The sequence below is a fragment of the Euwallacea similis genome, chromosome 4, assembly GCF_039881205.1.
Source record: "Euwallacea similis isolate ESF13 chromosome 4, ESF131.1, whole genome shotgun sequence".
In the NCBI taxonomy this organism is placed as follows: Eukaryota; Metazoa; Arthropoda; class Insecta; order Coleoptera; family Curculionidae; genus Euwallacea; species Euwallacea similis.
The window spans coordinates 8,042,810-8,065,936 of record NC_089612.1 but is presented as its reverse complement, the minus strand read 5'-3'; the positions used below and the strand labels follow the sequence as shown (position 1 = coordinate 8,065,936).

Genomic DNA, 23,127 nt, shown 5'->3' with positions numbered 1-23,127 from the left:
AGGATAAACCTTACAACTTTCATATTTAAAGTTTTATTTTTACAATCAAAGGAGTAGGCGCTGTCTAAATATACGGCCCAACCCTGTACATTTAAGTTGATACCATTAACGAACTGAGTATTTAGCTTAAAATTTTTCCGTATGTTCTTTCATAAGAATGGATAATTTACATGGCAGGAATTCGATAAAATGAACAAATCGAAGAGCTGCCCTCGATTGAGGTACAGATAGTGTGCCAACTTTTCCCGAGAAAAGGGAGGAAAAGTGTAATCAAATTAATCTTACTCGATTTTGAAGCGTTTTCATGCGATTTTCAATGAAATGATGAATTTTCAGTGTACTCAGCCACAAAAATCTATTTTTGTTTCATTTGTATGGTAATGCGAAACAATAACATATTCACATTTCTATTAATCTTAACTCGACCGAAATAATTAGTTAAATGTGCGAGGGGAGACGTATTTATAGCTAATATTTGGGGTTTGAGAGAATCACCGGATGAAAATAGTAAATAATTCGTTTTGGAGTAGTGCTCCGCAAAAAGCGTCCATATTTCAAAAGGCAAAAAAAAGTGTTTTATGAACAATTTGAATTGAAATTTTTAAATTGGTAGAGTTTACTTTTTCAGTAGTAGAACGATTCGGCTTTTAGTTTAAAACTACTATTTTTATAATGGATTTTATTGGCGATTTCAGGGCTCATAAAGTGAATAAAACGCCGTTTTATGGCTTTCAGACAATAATCCTGTGAAAACGTTATTATTAGTAGCGCTTGTTGACAAATCTTTAGATGCGCGTTTTATAGGCTAGTTTGCCAGAATTATGTTCTCGAATGTTTATTACGAGTCATAATTTCACGATTTCATAGGCAATATATTCAAAATAGAGTTGTCTTTCGCATGTAAAACTAAGCATAACCTCCACCACCAAGTATTACCGTCCCATCGACTGCTTGAGAAGATAGCAGTTGAAGAGTCATTGCAAACTTTGATACCCTGTATCTTGCTAATGATGCATTTCTGGGCTCATCCTTAAATGCATAATCTATTGTCAAGTCATTAATCGACTCCTGTATGTTTCTCAAATGAATGTTAGAATAACAAAGTGTACATTTAAATCTCACTTAATCATAGTCTTGTGTAATGTATCGTTGCTTCATGGCGCTAATTACAATGGCATGAAATATCTGGATACAGGAAGGTTTGAGAAGAAAGAATAAACTTCACAATAAAATGATATGCATGCGCATCAAATATAGATAAAATTATGCGTTCTTGGGGCAAAGAATGGAAGCTACTTCTACACAATGTGGCCCAAATTGGGCCTATGTGTATGGATATCTTGAGAGATGTAAGTGCTCGAAAAAATGAGAAAAGTAAAAGGGAATGTAATGACCACTTTAATGTCGATTTGAAAGCTTTTGTAAGTTTTTCCGTTTTTGAGATATTTGGGAAAACAAAAACTTCCGTTTTCGAAAAACTACTGTAAATTTCTTAATAAAAACTATTTTCAAATTTGTAACGCTATTGTTAGGAGAAATCTTTGCGAGCTATCTATCTGTGCATTCAATTATCAGTTACGACCTTTAGGTTCTGCGGCTCTCACGATTAACTTTTTATTTACTCTGGTCGCCATATTGTTTTCTTAACGCACTTGGCGTGTTATGCTCTATATTAAGATTTACATCATGACTTCGGCGGCTTTTGTTGTACAAAATAATTGCTAGCATTATAATAACCAACAATATGCAGTAATTTTGGATAATTAATGAATTAATTAATTGTGGAATTATGATGAACAATTTTGCTAAATAATTCCTGCGAATGGTTTTACATTTTAAAATATTTCAGATTCCCTCTTAACCGTTGTACAGTTACAGGGATTCACACTCATACTCCTAATTCTTAACGTATCTCCAAGAATAAAAATCTAGAAGTGTAGTGTCTAGAGACTTAACTGGTAATTTAACTTGGGAGCTGTTTTCTTAATATTAAAGAAAAAAAATTAAGGTAAAACCTTAATTTTATATATGAAATAGGAAAGAAAACCGCGTTTAAACATATGTCTGCAATTGGCATTTTTCTGAAATACAGGGCGCTGAAACTTAAAACAATTGAATAGGCTAGAATAGTTGAAGAAGTCTAGGTGGAATCCAATCTAAACTTTTTTATAAGGCAAGTTTGGCCGAATGGCTTTATTTTTTCACCCTCTACCGCTCAAGAGTCGTACCAACATTTCTATAGACATCAGAGAACGTAGTACTAACATGATGGTCATGGAGCATAAAAGATGCTCCAGCTTGGAACAAACATAAAAAATTACTATAGTTGAACGTGAGCTCTCGGATGGTCATTAAATTCTTTTCAACAAAGTGAGAAAACCTTCATCTTTCCTGCCGCTGGGCTGTGAAGCGCATGTACGGCGGCACTTGGCCCCCCACTACTAGAGGAAAAGTGCATAAATACACCAGACTCTCTAGTTAGTAATTTAGTCAAATTCGAATGTCGAGAGATACAGAAGATCGCCTAGTTTGTTATCGCATCGCTTTGGTACTGTCCACTGCACTTGTGGACGAAATGTCAGGAAGCAGTTCAGTTGAATTGCTCGGAATTAATCAGAAAAAACAGAACTTTATGCTCTTCACATTAAAGTAAATTGAAGTATCCAGAATCGGGTACCTCATGAAAATATTTTTTAATTTTTGAAAAAATGTGTTAAAAATATAGATAAAACACCATTGATACATGATATTTCAAAAATATTTTTTTCCGAGAATTTCAAATAATGGTGTATGAAATTTGACAGAAAATTTAACACTTAAAGAAAGGTTCTGGCAATTGACACCTTTCCCAAATTTCCACACATTGTAACCCAAAAGTGGCAATTTCATTATCTTAATGTGCCACGATCCCATAAAAAAGCACTTATGGAATTTTCCTGCACACCCAATTCCAGAAGTATCAGTTCTTGGCTAAAGGGCCGGTCTCTTGAATCTTAAATTGCAGTCTGCTCCAATTTCTAGAGTAGATATTGTTGAATTGTTTGTTCGTAAATTTGCGGTTAATATGAAAAAAGAACCGAAAGAACCTTATTTGGAATCGATTTGCAACGCGGCATAATTGGGAAAGGGTAAAATAGCAAATTATATGGTGTTGACCCAAGGTAAATTTGCGTATGTATGACTTATTTGATCATCATTCTGATATCATACAGAGATAATACGGCCCACACTTTAGGGTAAGCACTTATCCATCTTCAAACACGGTCCAGTTTACATAACACCAGTAATGATTAATAATAGCATTTATTGATGTTTGTAATAAGGGAATAAAGAGCTCAATTGGTAATACGTGTATCCATAAAAATTAAGGCGTTTTTGCTTTCATTGTAAAAGAACCGTTAATAGCCAAATTATTAATGTGCTATTAACTTTAACATTAAGCTAGTTTCCATAGAAACCGAGGATATCCAGGCTTTACTTAAACAGCTTGTGTGGAAGTTGGCTTTCAGTTAAAGCCGACAGAACATTAATAATATGGCCCTTAAAGGTCCCTACTTATTATATTATGTCTCAAGGGCATAAAACTCAACTTTCACGGCCGTAGCTGAAAGTTGCTGCCCGAGCTGTCTGCGATTAAAGCAGGATTTTTAAAATCCAGATGTGCAGAGTCTAAAGATTTGTACGAGCACAAACTTCAACATATCTCAAAACTAAAATCGTTTAAAATGTTTCCCTTCTTTCTTCTCTCCATGTGAGGGAAGAAGAATTTAAAATACTTTACTTGATATATCACTATTTAATTACTAAGAAGAACTTTTATTTGAGTTCAATTAACAAAGGTTTCGTGAAGTCTGTGACCTAATCAAACCCCAATTTTCTGCTCCAGCGTCAGTTTAATGGAAATTCGAGCCATCCATTCCATTGGGAAATTCAGTATGAAAGTAGTTAAGCATTGCTGAAACATTGGAATTAATTTCCATGGAGTGGCTTTTGAAACCATGTTATAGATTACTGATGAATTGTTGATAATAATCTTCATTGTAAAAGTCGAAAATAAAATTTAGTATCCGACATTTAATGGAAAGTATTCTCTCTACCTCGATGATATAACTATTTTTTCTAATTTTTACAAATAAAGGAAACTGGTGACTAAATGGGTTTCAATTCGCAACTAGTTATATAATGCCATCAGCCACCTTCATTTCATAATTCAGTTAAGAAATGGGACCAAAGACAACAAGGGCTGGAGGTACAGGTCGTAGATTGAATGTGTGCAAGTTTACTACAATTTCATATGATTTCTTCATTATACTGCAAAATTAGGAAAAATTATTAATGAAACTTGTTAGAAAATGCTATTTTATGTAACTCGTGTTATATTGCGTCGCTTTGCTCGTTCAGCAGAATTCCACTCATTACGTAATACTATGCACTTCTTAGCTGGTTACATAAATAGTTCATAACGAACGAGTGTATTAATGGTAAGAATTGATAATCAAAAAGTTTTAAAGCATGAGCGTAACTAGTGCGTCAATTTTGAGAATGTTAATCGTTTATTAATGTGGGTTTTTCTTTTATTCGGTTGTCTAGGGTTTATGTATAATTGGGATAGGGTACAATACGAAGCTTAAATGGTAACTTAATTAGTAAAAACTCGCGTCACTTAGTTCGTCGTTCACTCCGGATATCAAAGAGAGCGATTCTCCTTGTCACAAATCTTAAATATTAAACCTGGGGGTAATAAACCAGTGTCGTACCTCGAGTAGAGGCCAGCGACCGTTACAACATCTGGCTGCTGCGAGCCAGCACCACGAACCATCCTTTGTTTGAGCCCTTAGCAACCATCCTCAGGCCCTTCTTCCTTGGTTCAAACAAAGAGATGTTCGCTTTTTGGGTTTTTTCCGTGACACAGATTCTAGGAGGTTACTGGGAGAACCCAGCAACAGCCGAGAATCACTCGAACTCAGGTACGATACGCATGGGCGTAACATCGAGGTACCTCACTTTTTAATCCCCCTCGGTTCCTCAACCCTAATTTAACTAATACTATCTAACAAATATTCGGACTTTCCCGTTGGTGTCTCGATTTGGTCAGACAGTAATAATTACATTTAGAAGAGTTAGAGCGATCTGACGAGCGGATCCTACATTCGGCCATTCTGACTAGCAATCCGCCTCGGATTCGCTATCATTATCGACCCATGGCTTCATGTATTCGGCACAGGTAGAGGTGCGTCCCGGTCCTTCGTGGGTGCCCACCTTAATGACCTCGTATCGCTCATTGGGCAGAACCTCGATGACCTCATAAGGACCAAGAAATTTCTTACACAGTTTCAGCCCGCCCCCGAACTGCGTTCTTTTTATGGCCACTAAATCCCTCCGTTTATACTTTGTCGCTTTCTTCCGCCTTAAATTATATTGCCTCCTGTTTTCTTCTTGCGCCTTCAAAATTTGCTTTTTGCTATCTTCACGTAGTCTTTCCCTTTTTGCGTCGAAATTCTTGATTATCTCCTTTTCCAGCATTTCCTTAATGCGAATCTCCTCATTATGCCTCATCCGGACACCAAACAATACCTCGAACGGTGTAGCATCGATACTCCTTTGCAGTGTGGAATTCAAAGCAGTTTGCACCTTATCTACTTTGTCATACCACCTACTAGGATTTTCCATGCTCAGTTTCGTAAGGACAGGGATAATCGTGCGATTAACCCGTTCCACTTGACCGTTCCCTCGAGGTACTCCGGTGGTGACAGTGACGTGTTGGATCCCCTCATGTTCACAATAATCGCTGAATTCCTTCGACGTGAACGCAGTACCTTTGTCTGTAATTATTCTTGACGGATTTCCAAAATTTTTCTGTTGCGTTCTTAATTTGTCGATGGTTTCCCGCGACGTCGTCGACTTGGTAGTGTACAGCCAAACGAATTTCGAGAAGTCATCTACTACGGCCAATATATGCTGGTAATTTTTATTTGTTGAAGGCAGAGGTCCTAAATGGTCAATATGGTAAGTGTATAGCGGTCCTTCGTCCTTGGCTATCGGGTGCAGCATTCCCTCTTTCTTTCCTTCTTTTCTGTTTCCCAGAATGCAGGCCACACAATTCTTAATAACAGTATGAATCTTTTCTTTCAACTTCGGTATATGGAATTCTCTTTTGACGATTTCCTCCACTTTTGCAATGCCAAAATGGCCTATTTCGTGCGTTTTCTTTATGACCTCGGACTGCATCGACTTCGGTACGACTATTAATTCCAACCCATTGTCGTATTTGTACAAAATACCGTTCTTTACTAAATAGCCTTGGTAATCTTCAGTGCTGGCAATTTTCTTGACAGCCTGGACGAACTCATCTCCTTCTTGCGCCGCTTTTAATCGCCGCAGAGTCCCTTCTTCGTCATTAATTTCAGTTAGAGTCATTACGGCTGGATATCGACTCAGAGCGTCCACATGGGCCATTCGACGGCCACTTCGGTGCTCTATAACGTATGAATATTCTTCCAACAGTAATGCCCATCGTGCTACTCTCGTAGTCAAGTCTTTCTTATCCATAGTCTTCTGGAAAGCGGAACAATCCGTGACTATCTTGAAATTACTGCCTAAGAGGTAGACTCTAAATTTCTTGACAGCTTGTATCACAGCCAGAACCTCCAGTTCGTAGCTGTGGTATCGTTCTTCAGCTGGTGTCGTTTTCTTACTCATATAATATACAGGGTGGAATTTATTGTCGTCGTTGGATTTCTGCATCAAGCAAGCGCCGTAACCATACTTACTTGCATCAGTATGTAATTGGGTTTCACCATCTTGCCTGTAAATATACAGGACTGGTTCACTAGTTAGTAATTCCTTCAACGTCTCATATGCCCGTCTTTGTTCATCGCCTAACACAAATTCCTTGTTGTTCCTCAACAGATCGCTTAAAGGTTTTGCGATTATGGCATATGAAGCGACGAATTTTCGGAAATACCCCGTCAAACCGAGAAAGGATTGGATCTGCTTGGGCGTTTTTGGTTCCGGAAATCTTCTGATCGCCAATGCCTTTTCCTCAGAGGGCTGCACTTTACCATCCTCGATGATATAGCCTAGGAATTCTACTCGTCTTCTTAAGAATTGGCATTTACTCTTCTTTATTTCCAGCCCATAGTCTCTCGCTACTTGTAAGACCATCGCCAGACGCTCTACCCCTTCCTCGAGAGTGCTACTTAAAATTATTACATCGTCCATATAATACAACACAATGTTCATAGAGGTTAACTCCCGAAAAATATGGCATATAAACCTCTGAAAAACTGCTGGGCTGTTACATAGGCCAAAAGGACATTTTAGGAATTCGAACTGTCCGTTATGAGTGACGAACGAGGTATATTTTCGACTGTCTTCGTCTACAGGAACGTGGAAAAATCCATTTCGCAGATCTATCGTGCTGAAGTATTTGGCTCCTTGCAACCTATCTAGCACGTCCTCAATCAATGGTAACGGAAAACGGTCCTTGACTATTTTCCTATTGATTCTGCGATAGTCGCAACAAAGTCTCATACTGCCATCTCGTTTCTTTACCAACACTATCGGACTTGCGAAATCAGAATAACTGGGTCTTATGATTTCTTCATCTAACCACTCCTGTACTTGTCTTTCTACCTCTACTCTCTCAACGGGTGAGAGTCTCCTTGGGTTCTGATATACTGGCTCTTCATCCCTCAGGACAATCTTCATCCTAATGTCGACATCCTTTACTTTCTCCGGCGAGTAATTTTCTATCAAGTCCTTAACTTTGTTTTTGCACTCTACATTCGGTATATGGTCAATTTGCGGGTTCTCTTGATCCAGACCGTCGGCAATCTTCATCTCCATCAAGAAATTTTCCTCCCTCCTCTTGTGTATGACCACGCCTCCTTCTGTGAAACTTACATCCGCCCATTTTAATAGGTCATTACCCACAATGGCCTTAAAGTTTGAGGCATTTGTTGGTATCACGTGGAACGTTAACAATATGTCTTCGTCGTTGATCCTTGCTTCCTTTTGGAAAAATCCTTTGGTCCTCACTCCATTGGAACCTATTCCTTTTATAATTATCTCATTCCCCGTTAAAGGGATATGTCCTAGATAGTCATCGTAAGCATCGCTCCTTATCGCACTTATGTCGCTACCCGTATCTAACAGTGCGGTCAGTTGTACATTGTCGATTTGTACCTTAACGGCATTATTCGGTACGACTTCCATAAGGCGAACATTGGCACACGGGCTATTTTTACCTGCGTCGTTTGTCTTCGTTGGGCATTTGGTTGATATATGTCCAAAACTATTACAATTATAACATTTGACCCCTTTGGCTCTGTCTGGGCACGCGTTGGATTTATGTCCTTTGAGCCCGCAATTGAAACAATTGGTAGTTCTCCCCTTTCTATCGTGCTCTTCCTTCTTGATTTCCTTTTTCTCATACTTCTTCTCTGAGCTGAACGTCGGCCTTTTTGTTCTGATCTGCTCATACAATCTGACCTTATCCTTAAACTCAGCGAAGTTTTTCGCTCCATAAAGCACACATTTGCTTGATGGATCATCCTGTATCCCGTCAATAATGTATTGTATCACGACCTCGGCCTCTAACGTCGCTCGGCTTCCGATCTCACGCATGACCAATACATATTCCTGTACTGTCTCAGCAGGACTTTTCTTTCGAGACATTAGCAACTTATGAATCTGAGCACTGCTGACCTTCACTTCAAACTCAGCGGTAAGTCTTTTCTTAAGAGTAGTCCAGGATTTAATACCCTTTTCTGATTGCACATATAGTTTCGCTAAACCCGTCAACGACTTTTTCGCGAATATTAATTTCTGTAAGTCGTTCCATCGTGTGACCTCTGCTATTTCCTCAAAATCTCGGATCCACTTTTCTATCGGGTAATCATCCTTGCCATCAAATGGTCTAATGCTGTCTTCTACGTCACGAAAGGTTAACGCAAAAGGATTATTTTTTCTCGTCTTCGTTTTGGTACGGGCTTGTGGCTGAGCTAAATTTCCCTCGTCAATTTCGTCCTCATGTCCGGATTCGTCGCTACTTTCCTGACCTCCGGCATCCTCATCTTCGGTCTCCCCGTCTTCTTGTCCCTCAGTAATATCGTCGTTGACTGACAAGTCATTCAGGAAAGAGCATACCCGATTCGCGATGTCCTCGTGTTGTCCCGAATAGTCCAAGTTCAGAATGTGACAGATCGCCATCAAATCGCTTAAGTTCAACTGATCTTCGGTTTCTGTTAATTTGGTCTGATATTCCCTTGATTCCTTGTCCAGGTTAAAACCAGGGAATTTCCTCACATTTTTTCTAGTTTGCCGACCTTGACCTTCTTTGCCGTAAACAGCAACATGCAGCGCTTGAACCGCCCTCAGTTTAGAATTTGTGATATTTTGCGCAATTTTTTCAATATCCCCCAAAGTAGTCATAATTGGGTATGGAATTGATACTAGGCCAATATTCCAAGAAAATAAAAAATGAGATACGATGCGTTTTGCTGTTTACGTAGAATCGACTTGAAAAGACCAGTCAATAGAAGAAATCGAGACACAATCGGGATTACAAAGCAATAAATCTACTAATACAGTAAAATTAGACTAACTTCTGTATCCTACCTTAACTGCTTTTATCTGTCGGTTGCGTACACCTTTTCCGCACTCCACTTCACTTCGCGGAATTAATCACTATTATCACCCTAATCTCGCACTGTTTCGTCGTTATCGCCGTCGTCGTCGTTACCCGTCTGGTATTAGTGATTTCGTCGTTATCACCGTCGCCGTTGCTCTCAATCCTGAAGTGCAGAGCTTGGTCGTCCTAACTCGTTTCCCAAATTTCGGCTGAGTCTTCTAAACTATTACCCCAAATCTCGTAAAAGTCTCCAAAATCGTTACCCCAAATCTCGGACGAGCCCCCAAAGTTGTGGGTTTTTCTTTTATTCGGTTGTCTAGGGTTTATGTATAATTGGGATAGGGTACAATACGAAGCTTAAATGGTAACTTAATTAGTAAAAACTCGCGTCACTTAGTTCGTCGTTCACTCCGGATATCAAAGAGAGCGATTCTCCTTGTCACAAATCTTAAATATTAAACCTGGGGGTAATAAACCAGTGTCGTACCTCGAGTAGAGGCCAGCGACCGTTACAACATCTGGCTGCTGCGAGCCAGCACCACGAACCATCCTTTGTTTGAGCCCTTAGCAACCATCCTCAGGCCCTTCTTCCTTGGTTCAAACAAAGAGATGTTCGCTTTTTGGGTTTTTTCCGTGACACAGATTCTAGGAGGTTACTGGGAGAACCCAGCAACAGCCGAGAATCACTCGAACTCAGGTACGATACGCATGGGCGTAACATCGAGGTACCTCACTTTTTAATCCCCCTCGGTTCCTCAACCCTAATTTAACTAATACTATCTAACAAATATTCGGACTTTCCCGTTGGTGTCTCGATTTGGTCAGACAGTAATAATTACATTTAGAAGAGTTAGAGCGATCTGACGAGCGGATCCTACATTAATAACGTCGATTTTTAAAGCGGAATTTTTGTTGATTATACGTGCCCCGTCTTAAAATTTAGATTTCGTGTAGTTTATCTGTTCTGACTGCTTAAATTCGTCATCACCCACACCAAAAAGTTAACTTTAAAAATAATACAATAACTTATAAATTGCAAATATTTCAACTTTAAGAATTGAAAAATCACTCTAGTTACTTCTAATTTGAGCCTCAGCCCCAAATCGAAAACCCCCTAATATCAAAAATGGAAACCTTTATGAATGACAGTTGCTAATCATGTGACAAGTTTTGTCGTGATGCGATTGGTTGGAAGTAACCAGCAAAATTAAATTGAAAATTTGTAAAATTAAGCTTTAAACAATTGTACATTAATACGGATTATTAATAAACGATTTGTGAAATTTCGTTGATCCTATTAAGGAGAAATGGAAAAGGAAAAATGTATTCGTTTTGGTTAGTGTTGAATATAATTATTATTTTCGAAAATTGTAATCTCATGCTCATCTATGCGTTAAGGAAAGGCCAAGACTCGATTATTGTAAGGCAAAATTTGAATTATCTTATTCCATTCCCGAGCAAGTTCTAAATACGGGCTTAATAAGCTTCCCAGGGTTAAATCTTTGAATGATGGCTTTAGGGGCTGATGTTTCAATGGATTAATTAAACATTTGCTATTTTGAGAGGCTGAGGAAATTTCCCGCTTGCGGCATACGAATTAGAGAATAGACAAATTAGAAAAAGAGGTAAATTAAGAAATGTGAAAATTCAAGATGGCACTCATAAGAAAAATCAAAGTCGATGATGGTTCCCGAAAATCGAAACGTCGGATTTCAAATATGTCATTAGCAAGTTTTAAGACAAGAAAACTATGTATTGATGAAGTGTCAATCGTTTTGAAAAAATGAAAATATTTTTCCAAAACTTCAGTTTTTCTCGAATGTCTCCGAAAGTCGTCGGAATTTTTCGAATTTTAAAACGGCATATTTTTCAACTCCAAATTCCGGATCTTTTCTCTACTTTAACCGAAATTTCTCTTGCATCACTCATTTTTTATGGTTATCGAGATTTTTTTGGTTGAGCTCCAGAAACGGACATTCTGTATACAGGGTGATTACCGATACAAAATGTCTTAAAATTAAGTGGCCAGAGTGAAACAGTTTCGCGATTTCATGTTTAGTGGATCTATAGTGCATTAATTGTCATGCTTTGGTTGCCAGTCCTGGTTGAGACGCAACCACCCATGATCGTTGATCTTAGCAGAATCTTCAGCTGGTAGCTAAGGAATTTTCTCAAACGCACGTAGGAGACCTGCTGTGGTAATTTTCATGCCTGTTTAACACCTCTTTATCATTTTTTCACGGATATTAATTTATTTAAATTATTATTTTTTGACTTCTGCGGATCTACTCTGGGCCTGCCCCCACGTATTTTATACCTTTCATATTTTTACTCGCTTCCGAAGCCGGCACCATGCGTAAAAGTCTATACAACCTTGTGGCCTGTTCGAACGGCATGAAACGAAGCGATGTATGACAAATTTCAGTACAAGAGGAAAATACTCGATCGATTTTGCATCCAGCTAAAAGGATTCATATTACCTTGAAGGTATCATGTGGCACTACGGCCCTAAAAGCAGCTCCATAAATTTCAGCCATAAATCCGACATTAGTTGAAAGTTGCTTCTATTTCTTCGTGACTATATCACTTTTGAGAGTAATCTGATATATAAATCTACCCTTCAGCAAGTAAAAAGCAGAAATTCTAATGCAAACAGTGGCAATAAAGTCTCTCCCACTAAATGGATGAACAAAGCCATCCAGTTTGGGGACTTTTCCGGGACTAATCCAATAAAACGAACACATAAAACTACTTACCGGTCTTGACGAGCTTAAAACTGACGGCATTATGGGATTTGAGGTGTTCGTTGTAGGAGGGGTGGATCAAATCCTTGAGGGCCGATTCGCTTGATGCCATTGCCATGGTCGATTATGGTTCTAGGCGCGTTCTTTGCGTCGGTGACCGCCTTTGGATTTGGAGGCGTCGCTTCTGCGATCTGGAAAGTTATTGATCCAGAAAACCAAAAATGCTTAAACCCAACAATTGTTCTTGTCCAGAATGGGCGACCAACGAAGGGAGGATATCTCGCATGGCGAATGAAGTTAATAAAGTCTCACATGGTCGCTCAATCGGCAAATTCCGCCCAAAACAAGTTCATTAAAATTCACTCTTAATATAAATAGAGAGCCACATTTGAATTTTTTTCATGCAGGAACACAAAACGTCCTATTATATTTTATTAAAATTTATAACCCTGTTTAATCACCTTGTTGGCACAGACAATCCGGCTGCGATCTATTTTTAAATTCGCCTATATTTCTTTGCCAATACAGATTACCATTCGTTTAATAATCGAACTGTCGTTACACTCGTTAAGATATTAAATAACTAAATTCCAAAACCATTAATCTTTAAAAAAAAACGTTCAAGCTCATGTAGCATAGTTCACGTTTGTTACAAAAGTTTCATAGGTACTTGGGGAATAATTTCATTTTTCCCTAGCGGCCTTAAAGTGCACCATTATTTACCTCAGAACGCACACTTAAAGTGCTACTTTATGGTCTAGGGATAAAAGTATTTTCTTAAAGTCACGGCAGGCGTTGTGATGGTGCAATGCCAAAGTGACTGTCATATCGCAGGGATGAATCGTAAAACAATTACACAGTTATTTATTTTCTTAACAATATCAAGCAGAGACCTTTGAGAAATTGTGATATAAATAAATTCTTTGAATTGAACATTTAAAACCTTACAATATAAACGAAAAATGGGTAAAAATCGATTCGCTCATGTCGTGGCTTAAACCTAATGGCGCCCTCTAGGAGCAAAGCTTCAAAGTCTTACGTCAAAAGCGGATGACGAAATTTTTCTATCTATCCATTAAACGCACTTGACATTTGCGCTCTTGGCTCATAACCAAAAATAGATTTCCATGTTAAATGTTAAAATTTTTGACATTCTATATTAGAATAATAATTTATACCATTTTTGTTGATTAAATAGGGAAAACAGAAGAAGAAATCCCTAGAAAACTTGTCAAATGTCAAAGTCATGTCACAATTAAATGAACTGATCTATTAGTTTTGCAAGATCAGTTTGAAGTGATCCACTCTCCTAAAATGGGGGTAAATCAAACTTATTTAAATAAAATTTCTGTGAAAAAACACTGCTCACATTACTTCAATCAGTATGAATTAATTTCATCATGTGAATGAATGCTTTGATGTTTACTTTGGGACAAGTTCTGTTATGTTGCAGGCTATAAGAGATGCAAGCCGAGAGAGCTGAGTTATCGGGTTTTAAAGCCCTCCCATATGTGGAAATGCAAACGAAATCCGCAACATTATATGGTTTCGTATCCTCTAAAATTTTTTATTTTGTGTAACCGACTTTAAAATCCTTTTTAGAGTCGGTTAGAGGAAATATGCGAGGAAATTTAGATTTTATTACTTAATAACGAAGGAACATATTTTCCTGAAGTAGACTGGCGAGGTGAAGCAAACTGCACGACTAAGGAGCCTTTTTCTCTTTTTGTTTAAATTTTAATGTTTCGTGGATGCTTGGTAGCATAGTCTCATCTCACTATCATTTCAAAATTTTATCTGTCGGTTGAGCGTGAATGATGGCCTCATAGCACAGGTATGCTAAAATACGTTTCATTAGTAATAGGGATGAAATATCCCAAGCCAATCCAAATATTCCCTTTTCAGGACTAGGTCTACATGCATAACGGCCGCCAGAGAATATCGGAGGCCTCACATTCGGGGTTTCAGTAGGCCTTGAGTTTGCAGTTTCAACACAGAGGTGCGATGAGGTGCCAGCATTAGTGAAACACCAAAATCTTATCGATTTTGTGATCAATTATTTAGTGATTTAAAGCCTAATCGATCAATACTCAAAATAAATTATATTTAAGCACTGGAAAAAGGACAAGAGCCAAGAAGCTCTTTGCAAAATCGAGAAAATTTTAATAAATCGTGGCTTGTTTGCCATCCAATCGCGGTAGTGGTTGCTTGGCTGTGTTGAATCAAGTCTACATCTACTACCGTTTATGAGACTCCTGGACATCTTCATCTCGGACAAACTGTATACTGAATCGTCCTGTACATAAAGCCCTTTTTCCACCATTCAAAAACAGATTTTATTTCTATCTTTAAGCTAGTTAGCAGACACATCGGCTATTGGGAGATTAACAAAACGAGCGTCGATGAAACCATTTGAAGCTCAAAGTGCATTGATGTTGGTGGCTAATCCCGAAATATGAACATGGATTGAGCTACTTACTGACGAGCATTTGCAGCATGAACTTGGGACGCCGTTCCTTTGCTAAATAACTCAGAATTGGCTCCATCTAGGCAATATATTATTAGAAATAATCGGTCAAAAATAGCACTTCTGCCTAAGCTATAGGCAGATCTGATCGACATAAGTCTCCGTAAACAATGGGACTTTTCCCAACGAGAATATCATTTCATGTCAGTTCAAAGACCTGCAGGATTAAACTGAATAAATCCTCTGAAAATAACGGGGAAGACATATTTCGGTAAATGAACTTCAATTAAACCCATGAAATCGAGGAAATAAAATGTTATAGTAGTAGTAGTAAATCAGGCTACTAATAATGCATATCACGAACTTCCAAACCCTCACAAAACGAAGCCAAAATTATGCGTAATCACACAAGTCTCGGAAAACCATTAGTAATGCCAAGAATATTATTACATTAGTGGTTAGTAAGTAAAAATAGCCACTCTCATAATAGAACCTTCACCTGATGAGTGTTTCTGTCCTGTACTGGGAGGCCTTGAATTCTCTTCGATCTGCGATTCATGCGAACATAAAATCGAATCCCGACTCACATACGGAGTTCGATCCCGACTCAAGTGCGGAGTTCGATCTCGCCCGAGGTTCTTGGGTGAAGGAGTTTTCCGGAAAAGGCTCAACACTGGCGACTTTTCACGTACAATATCTCGATCACTCGACACTGAAGGCCCTACACGACCATCCGACGACTTTTCTCGGCTCACTGTTAAGTAATCGGAGAACGAGAGCTTTCTATCCAGAGGTTTCGATTTAGGCACTTTTTTATCTTTCTTGCGATCAGGGCGAGAGGGCTGGCATTCTGGGGTCTTGCTTCTTCTTAAGGATAACCTAAAGGAGCTAGAGCGATTCCTTACCACAGGCTCGGGGCTAGGCTCAACCAAATTTTTTTCCCTGCTAGTCGAAAGGGGATAGAAAGCATCGGCAGTTAAACTATTAGGGGTTGATATTTTCCTGCTGGGTTCTTTCCTCGTCTCCCTCTGGATTTGGCTCTGCGACCTCTCCAGAGCCCCTGTGTTGTTGGGCAAAGGAGACTGTTTGATCGACCTGGACGAGGACGAGCTACGTTTGCTCGACTTTTTGCTGCCTTGGTCTTCTTGGAGCAGCGAAGGCTTGCTGGTTTTAGTGGACGAAGATGAAGACCTCTTGCTAGAAAACTTCTCCTGCAGAGGATAAAGCCCTTGGTCTGAAGGCGTCTTCTCCTTGGAGTATTTCTTCTGTTCAGGAACTGGTGGAGGATGGTTGTTGTTAGACTGCCGATTTATGTTACAGAACCGCTGGAAGGCCTCAGATGGAGGGGTGGCAAGTCCGGACTGATCTCTGTGACCTACAGAGCGTCGAACTCTGGAACTGCTGCTGCTTAGAGCAGTAAGAGGAGCGTCGGTTTTGGAGCTACTAGTCCGCCTCAATAAATTGAAATTTAGTTTCAGCAACTTCTTCTTGGGCTTGACCACTTGGAGGACTTCGGACGCTTGCCCCTTGCTTGTGGAGGGTTGGTTATCTGCTACTTTACCCTCAATGGCGGAAGAGGTTGATGGGAGGGCCGATGTACCGTTTGTAGCAGCTGCAAGATTTCTTGCGGAAGGTTCTGGGGGTAGTGAATTGGTTCGGATGGGGGAATTTGAACTTTCTGGAGTAGAATTGGCGGGTACCACGATAAGGCGACCATATGACAGATATACTACCTCATCTGCCGGAAATATGACATACATGCTCTGGTGGAATGCCACATCGCGATGTTGCGTACGACACAGTCTTTCGCGATAAGGGTCTCATGCGTATCGATTTTACATCAATTTGTTAGGAACTTGCAGATACTTATAATCCCAATGGCATTTCACCGAAACGACCGTGACGATATATTACCTGCAATGTTAAACATAAATTAGGTTGTTGGAAGTTTTACACGTTTGAGGCGGATTATACATTTTTTTTCTTATTTTCTTGGAATAACGCCTCACACACTAGCAGGGGTTTTTGGAGCGGCCGAATTCTCAGTTAAAGCTGATTGAGAATAACATCCACCTTTTACTAAGGGTGCGGACGAACACTCTTGTTAATGTTAACGTGATTTCGGGATTTTTAGCTAATCTTCGAAAAATATGGGCGTCTAACCGTTGACAAATATGCTATTGTACTCGTATATAATGAGCATCATCCCCTCAAGAGGTCGCTTCGCTTACGACGCAAATTTCTCCATCGAGAATGATAGCCTAATTACTCGGCCCATAATATAGTATTTTCCCCTTTTCCTCAGAATGAATTTCGAGAGGAGGGAATTTGGAATTGCAAATGAAATATGCATCTATCTGTCTGCGGTTAAACATCTTTATTTTCACAAATTAGCTAAAAACTCATTTAATAATAAACTGGCCACATATAAATCACTCACATCATTGTTCGTTTTTCCGAGGAATTTCTCCTGGTTTACTTTCAGGGCTTCATTGCTTTAAATGTAATTTGTTTCTAGGAGAATTTCTAACCGGCTAAGCCTTAAGTCGGTAAATAATTAACAAGAAGATCACATCAAAACTCATGTAATTTCTTAGCGATTGAGAAGTGAGATTTCAGAGCCTGTCACACGTTTTAAATATTAATCTCTCATACATTTTAGTTTGCCGTTTACTTCTGTTAATTAAATATGTTGGAACATAGCTGACGACGAATTTACTTTACAAGTATGGGGCAACTGTCAATTGTTCGAGGTGACGGTGTTCGAAATTTCAACTTTTGTGACAGTTTTTCTAGAATTTTTCGCACATTTTAGACATTGCTGAAACGTTAACGGGAGTGTTCGTCTGAACCCTTATTAAAAGGTGAATATGATTCTTAGTTAAGTTTTAACTAAGAATAGTGTGCAACCCCAACACCGCCACTCCCTATTGGTGGGTGAGGCGCTATTCCTAAAAACATAAAAAATGGACAAATTGATGAATAAAATGAACAAGTCAACATAAGAAAAGCGCATTGTGCCCGCTCCGGCTATAAAACGCTACAGTTTATTGCCAGGTTTGATTGACGAACATAAAATTAGGTGTGTTTACTTAATTAAAACGGGATAGTAAATTTTTCCAGTTTCGACATGACAAGAGCTGAATAAATAAATTATACGCAATTTTACATCTAAACAGTTATTTAAATAGACGTTCTTTGTCCTATTTGCAGATCTAAGCCGTGCGTAAATTATACCAATGGCGTGCTCCAAACAAAAATATTGTATGACAATGCAGGAACGCATAAAATATCGCATGTTTGCAGGCTGTGAAATACATTTTCAGGTAAATACTTTAAAAAACATATTCCGAAGTCTATAGCTGTGAGTGATAGATTAAAAAAGCTAACGAAACTTCTTATAGGGAAAATGATTGATTGCTTTTCCTTGCAATATCCTACATTAGGGGTATTAACATAATGGGGTAGAACGGGAAGATGGTACGTAGCAGTAAATGTGATGCTTTTTAATGCTCAAACAGAAGATTATGTGGAATTTGGATGGTGTGAAGAATTCGTGAATGTGGCAAATTCTGTTGTCAAAATCCAGTGAAAAGGAGGAAAGAATGAAAAAGAAAACAGCAAAAGATTCTTCAAACGAAATTAAAACATTCCTTAGGAAAATGCAAATTACCATAACTCTTACCAACATAATGTATTCTTTCAACGATCGCTGCTTGAGCTAAAACGACATAAGCATTTCTCGTGCTATTGATCGCTTTCAAGTAATAATATATTCTATTTCCACTTTTACTTAGAACACCAGCAATGCAGTAGCATTGTTATTGTGAAAATTGTAAATAATAAACAGTCCCTTGTAGATTTTCCTCCTCTAGTAGAACTACATGTATTCGATGGACATAGCAGTGGCGTACCAAGGAGTATAAATGTCTCGCATTTTCTGATCTCAGAATATTGGCAAATTCCGGCTCAAAATGAAATCCCGGATTCAAAACAACGCACAAACTAAAAAAATCCCTTAGGTCTTAATGAGAGAATGAGAAAAATACAGGGTGTTTCAAAACATGTGTCCGCAAATGAAGGGTGTAATTTCGTGATTCATTCTAAAAAAAAGGTCCTATTAACATGGGTCCGCAAACGCACCGTTTTCGCGATACCGGGTGTTAAAACAAAGTTTTTTTTTCAGATTTTCAACATCTCAGGAACTTCGAGGTACAGAATTGAGCGTTTGTTAATATATTATCATTAACATTAGCTACTTGTATTAGCTACTTGTGAGCGCTAATTCAATTTCTTTTCATAGGCTAGTGACGGAGATTTTAAGGTTTAAGTGAGGTTTTTTGCCCCTAATTTCGACGCCACTGGGACAATTGGCATTTCGCAATCATCTTTTAAACAGTCAATGTTTTGGTATGTGGTAATGTAAGAGGAGGCCATTTTCAACTATTGTTGTGATGTTTATTTGCTTAGTTTTTACAATAAAATGTTTTTGATGATGTCGCTACTTTTTTTTATGTTTTTTCATTATATGATGCCATTTTTCTGGAATGCGGTTCGCTTTAGAGCTTTTGATCAATAGTACTTTTTTGTACAGAAAATATTGGTGGTTTAAGATTTCAAAATATCAATTGTCCCAATGGTGTAGAAATTAGGGGCAAAAAACCTCACAGAAACCTTAAAATTTCTGTCACTGACCTGTGAAAAAAAAAATCGAATTCACACTCAAAACTAGCTAATACTAGTGATAATGTGCGTACAAAAGCTGAGTTCTCCACCTTAAACGGTTCCTAAGATATCGCCGAAAAATTGAAAATTTTTAACACCGTGTATCACGAGAACGGTGTGTTTGTGGACCCATGTTAATAGGAACTTTTTTTCTTACAATAAGCCAAGGAATCACACCCTTCATTTGCCGACACATGTTTTGAAAAACCCTGTATCTCTCAGACGATCAGGATTTGCCCCTCAAACCTGCGGTATTTTTTTTATATTTGAAGTTCCTGAAGAAAAGTTTGGGTAGCATTTCTTATACTTGAAAAATTCTCGGTATTCCAATTTTTTCCATTGGAATAATTAGGAACTTCTCTGAGAAATGCGGATGTTTAGGGAAAGGGAGGAGAAAAGGTTTCGAAAGATCTGGGGCCTGCCTATAGATAATTAACATTTTATTATTTCGTCATTTATGAATAAAATTTGATGATCATGTTTGTTTGATGACACTTTAAGACTTTTCTATGATAAGAATTCGCGATTATGAGAAATTAGGATTTTTAGTACTCTATAAATCAAGATCTAGGTAGTCATTTTTAATTTGTTTAGAAGCACGAGAAAAACAAATAGAAACTTCAGTGCGATAAATGAAATTTGTGTTGATCTAGACATATTTCTCATTAGAGAGGGGAAAAAGTAGGGTTCTTCAGATTGTTTCATAAAGAGCTGACTCCGGCCGATTTTAATTGAACTCTAGTGAGAGCTCTTTTAATTCAAAATTATCGGTCGACTAAGCATAGTGCAGGCCTAATTAATACCTGCCACCTCTAACTTGGTACTAAAGCTCAAAAGTCTTACATACTCAAGTGGATTTGAAATGTTAAGTAACTGTAGAGAATTTATGACACGCTTACCCAGTAGAGAGTCTATTTTTAAGATGTTTGGATCTATGAGGTTAAATTAGCGTACAGATCTGCTATTTTTATAACTAAGTGAGGAAGGAAAAAAACTTGCCCCAAAATTAATATATCGCATTCAAAACGACATAAATGTTGTTCTAGGCCATGAACAATCCTGTAGCATTCTCATCGTATTTTTTATTGAATTAGTAGTTACCATTGTTGACCTAAAAGCGGCATAAAATGTGCTTTTTATTGATATTTGCTCGGCAAAAATTTAATTATAGGTTTGCGACGCATTTAAATTTATGATAACATGGGCTGGGCTTTTTAGTTTGGGGTTAATTTAGGTTTTCCCGAATTTCTACGATTGAATTTTTCTAGTTTTCTGATTTTATTCGAGGAGCTAATATTGAAACAATTTTCCAGTTTCGTTGTCACTTTTTTTCCTGATAATATGGCGTTTTCGATGCGACGTTTCAGCATTTCCGCCATCATCAACAACGCCACTGACGACCTCTTTCTGGAAATTCAAATCGAATAAAAAACTCAATTTTTCAGACCGAAACGGTCAGGACTTTACAGAAGACTTAGAAAAGGTAATAGGGTATCTGACTCCAAGGGAAATATCCTGTAGAGTGGTAATCACTTGATCCGCCTAGTGGCGTAAAGCTTGATGAACATTCTCATGTTAACATTTCAAATGAGTATCTCAAACGCCGTCGAAGCTGTAGATAAAATTAGAAAAATAATTAATAAATAAGAAAGACATCAACATTTGTGTAAGACAAAATTTGAGGAAAAACATTTTTTTTATCATTTCTTGATTACATTCGAGGGGATCGTCACCTTGTTTCCTTCCAATGTGATGTTTTTTGATCCAACTTTCTAGCATTTCTGCGGAAAGATTGTTTGAAAGCGAAGAAAGAGTTAAGGCAATTATTAAAGACCGAGTTTGAGGTGATGTAAAAGTCTAAAGGCGTTCTAGAGATGAAGATAACTAAAAACTAAATTCAGCAAACAAGCTAAACTTGAAAAGCTAGAAGATTGCTTAAGAAGGAAAAGGAGGTGAGGGAGTTCTTGGCCAAGTCTGAAATGGTGTGGTAGTCTAAAGAAATGCTAACCTAAATACGAAATTCAGCAAACGAGCTAAAAGAGAGAAGTAAGAAGATTATTTGAGTAAGAAGAAGGAGGTGAGGGAGTCGTTAAAAACTGAGTCTGAGCTGGTGAGGAAGTCCAAGGATCCGCTAGTAAAAGAGACAATTCGAAGCGCAATGGAGCCAAAGTTAACACAGAATAATACAGTTGCAAATTGATCGTTGAAACTCTGAACTCGTACGCATTTCATTCAATCATTAGCCGAACAGATTGGCTCTTGGAAATTGCAAGAACTATTGATGCAGCCCTCTCAATTCTGGGTAACAAATCTATTTCGGATGACAATCCAGAAAAGAGGTTTAAAACTGCCCGTAAAGCTCATGGAAAGAGATAAATGAAGGAACGCTAATTCAGCGCTGAAGTTAACACAACTAAAGGAGATAATTTTTAAGGATTGGTAGAAAATTCAGCAACGACAGAAGATTTAAACATTATTGCTGGATAATCCATGTCATTTATCATTAAATCCGCTTTAACTTGATATTTTTCCTAATATAACGGAAGAAAAGTTTGGGACGGCTACGATTAATGAAACGCACTTACACTCAATTATTTTTTTAAACGAAAATAAACTTTCTAAAGACCAATTCAAAACGGATGTTATAACAAAAATAATTTAATAAAATCACGAAAAGCTGTTAACGCATCATAACCAGCAGCGTTTTACGATTGAAAAGCGATTTATGGTTCGCCAAGTTGTACATTGTTTATTCGTTTAGCGAATATCTTTCGGGATATAGAGAGTTCATATTTCAGTTTATTTTGTTAATATCAAAGTATTTTTCGCAATAACATTTAATTAAACCTTTCTGGAAAGGTAATAACTATCAAGAGGAGTGTTTTTGCAAGGATTATTACAGCACTTGCAGCACAAGGTTATCGAAATACAACTAGGAAAATTGTGTTTGTTTTAGCTGATTTTTTTGGCGCGTAATGAGAAACTGATGTTAAATAGCTGATAACTATGTTTCTGGAAAAGTTATCAGCTGTCGTCATCATATAGTGTTGAAGCTGTTTCATTGAATCTCTGGATGGTCGGGCATCAAATTTGTTTGCTGAATTAATGTGTTTGGTTATCTTTTTTGCTAGCATGTCTTTACACTAACATATCACGTCAGATTTGGTCCTCAACAAGTCCCTCAACTCCTTCTTTCTGGTTAAGTAATATTCCCACTTCCCTATTTTAGGTCGTTTGCGTTCTTTTTGACCTTCTTGTTGCTGTCCACCCATTCTTGTCTTGGATGATTGAGCATCGAATGAATAGTTATTTATTTGGTAGGGCGAAAAAGTGGCAGATTTGACGTAGGTTAATATTTGCTTCAAATTTACATTTTCGCAGAGCAAAACACATAATTTTTCCCCCTATTAGAACCAATTTTTATGTACAGAGTGTGAATTTCTAAAACTTTTCACTCCTGTTATCTCGAAACGGGATAGATTTTCAAAAAAAAAACGCAGGAACAAATTGATTTTATTTTCGAAGGGAAACAATTTTTATGTGGAATTCACTGCACC

General features: G+C 38.0%; 2 protein-coding genes across 15 annotated transcripts in view; both read right to left on the bottom strand.

Annotated features, from left to right (window-relative positions):
* Stacl (Stac-like) overlaps positions 1 to 23,127 on the bottom strand; it is a 133,178-nt gene that overhangs the window by 102,534 nt on the left and 7,517 nt on the right. For 13 of the 14 annotated variants that reach the window (XR_010752059.1, XM_066388690.1, XM_066388693.1 and 10 more), the window contains exons 1-2: positions 15,345 to 15,484; positions 12,391 to 12,569 (exon numbers count right to left, since the gene is read on the bottom strand). Coding sequence is in view for 13 of the 14 variants with exons in the window: in XM_066388690.1 (XP_066244787.1) it covers positions 12,391 to 12,496 (106 nt within the window). In the remaining variant the exon portion in view is untranslated. Of the gene's footprint in view, positions 1 to 12,390; positions 12,570 to 15,344; positions 15,485 to 23,127 lie in introns of those variants that run through there. The other variant, XM_066388691.1, reaches the window with a different exon arrangement.
* On the bottom strand, positions 15,304 to 16,605 carry LOC136408246 (uncharacterized protein DDB_G0280579-like). Its single transcript, XM_066389122.1, has one exon. The coding sequence runs from the start codon at positions 16,603 to 16,605 to the stop codon at positions 15,304 to 15,306; it is 1,302 nt and encodes a 433-aa protein (XP_066245219.1).

What these genes read in the sequence shown, in the direction of transcription:
- LOC136408246 (XM_066389122.1), bottom strand. Translation starts at nt 16,605, where the DNA reads ATGTATGTCATATTTCCGGCAGATGAGGTAGTATATCTGTCATATGGT.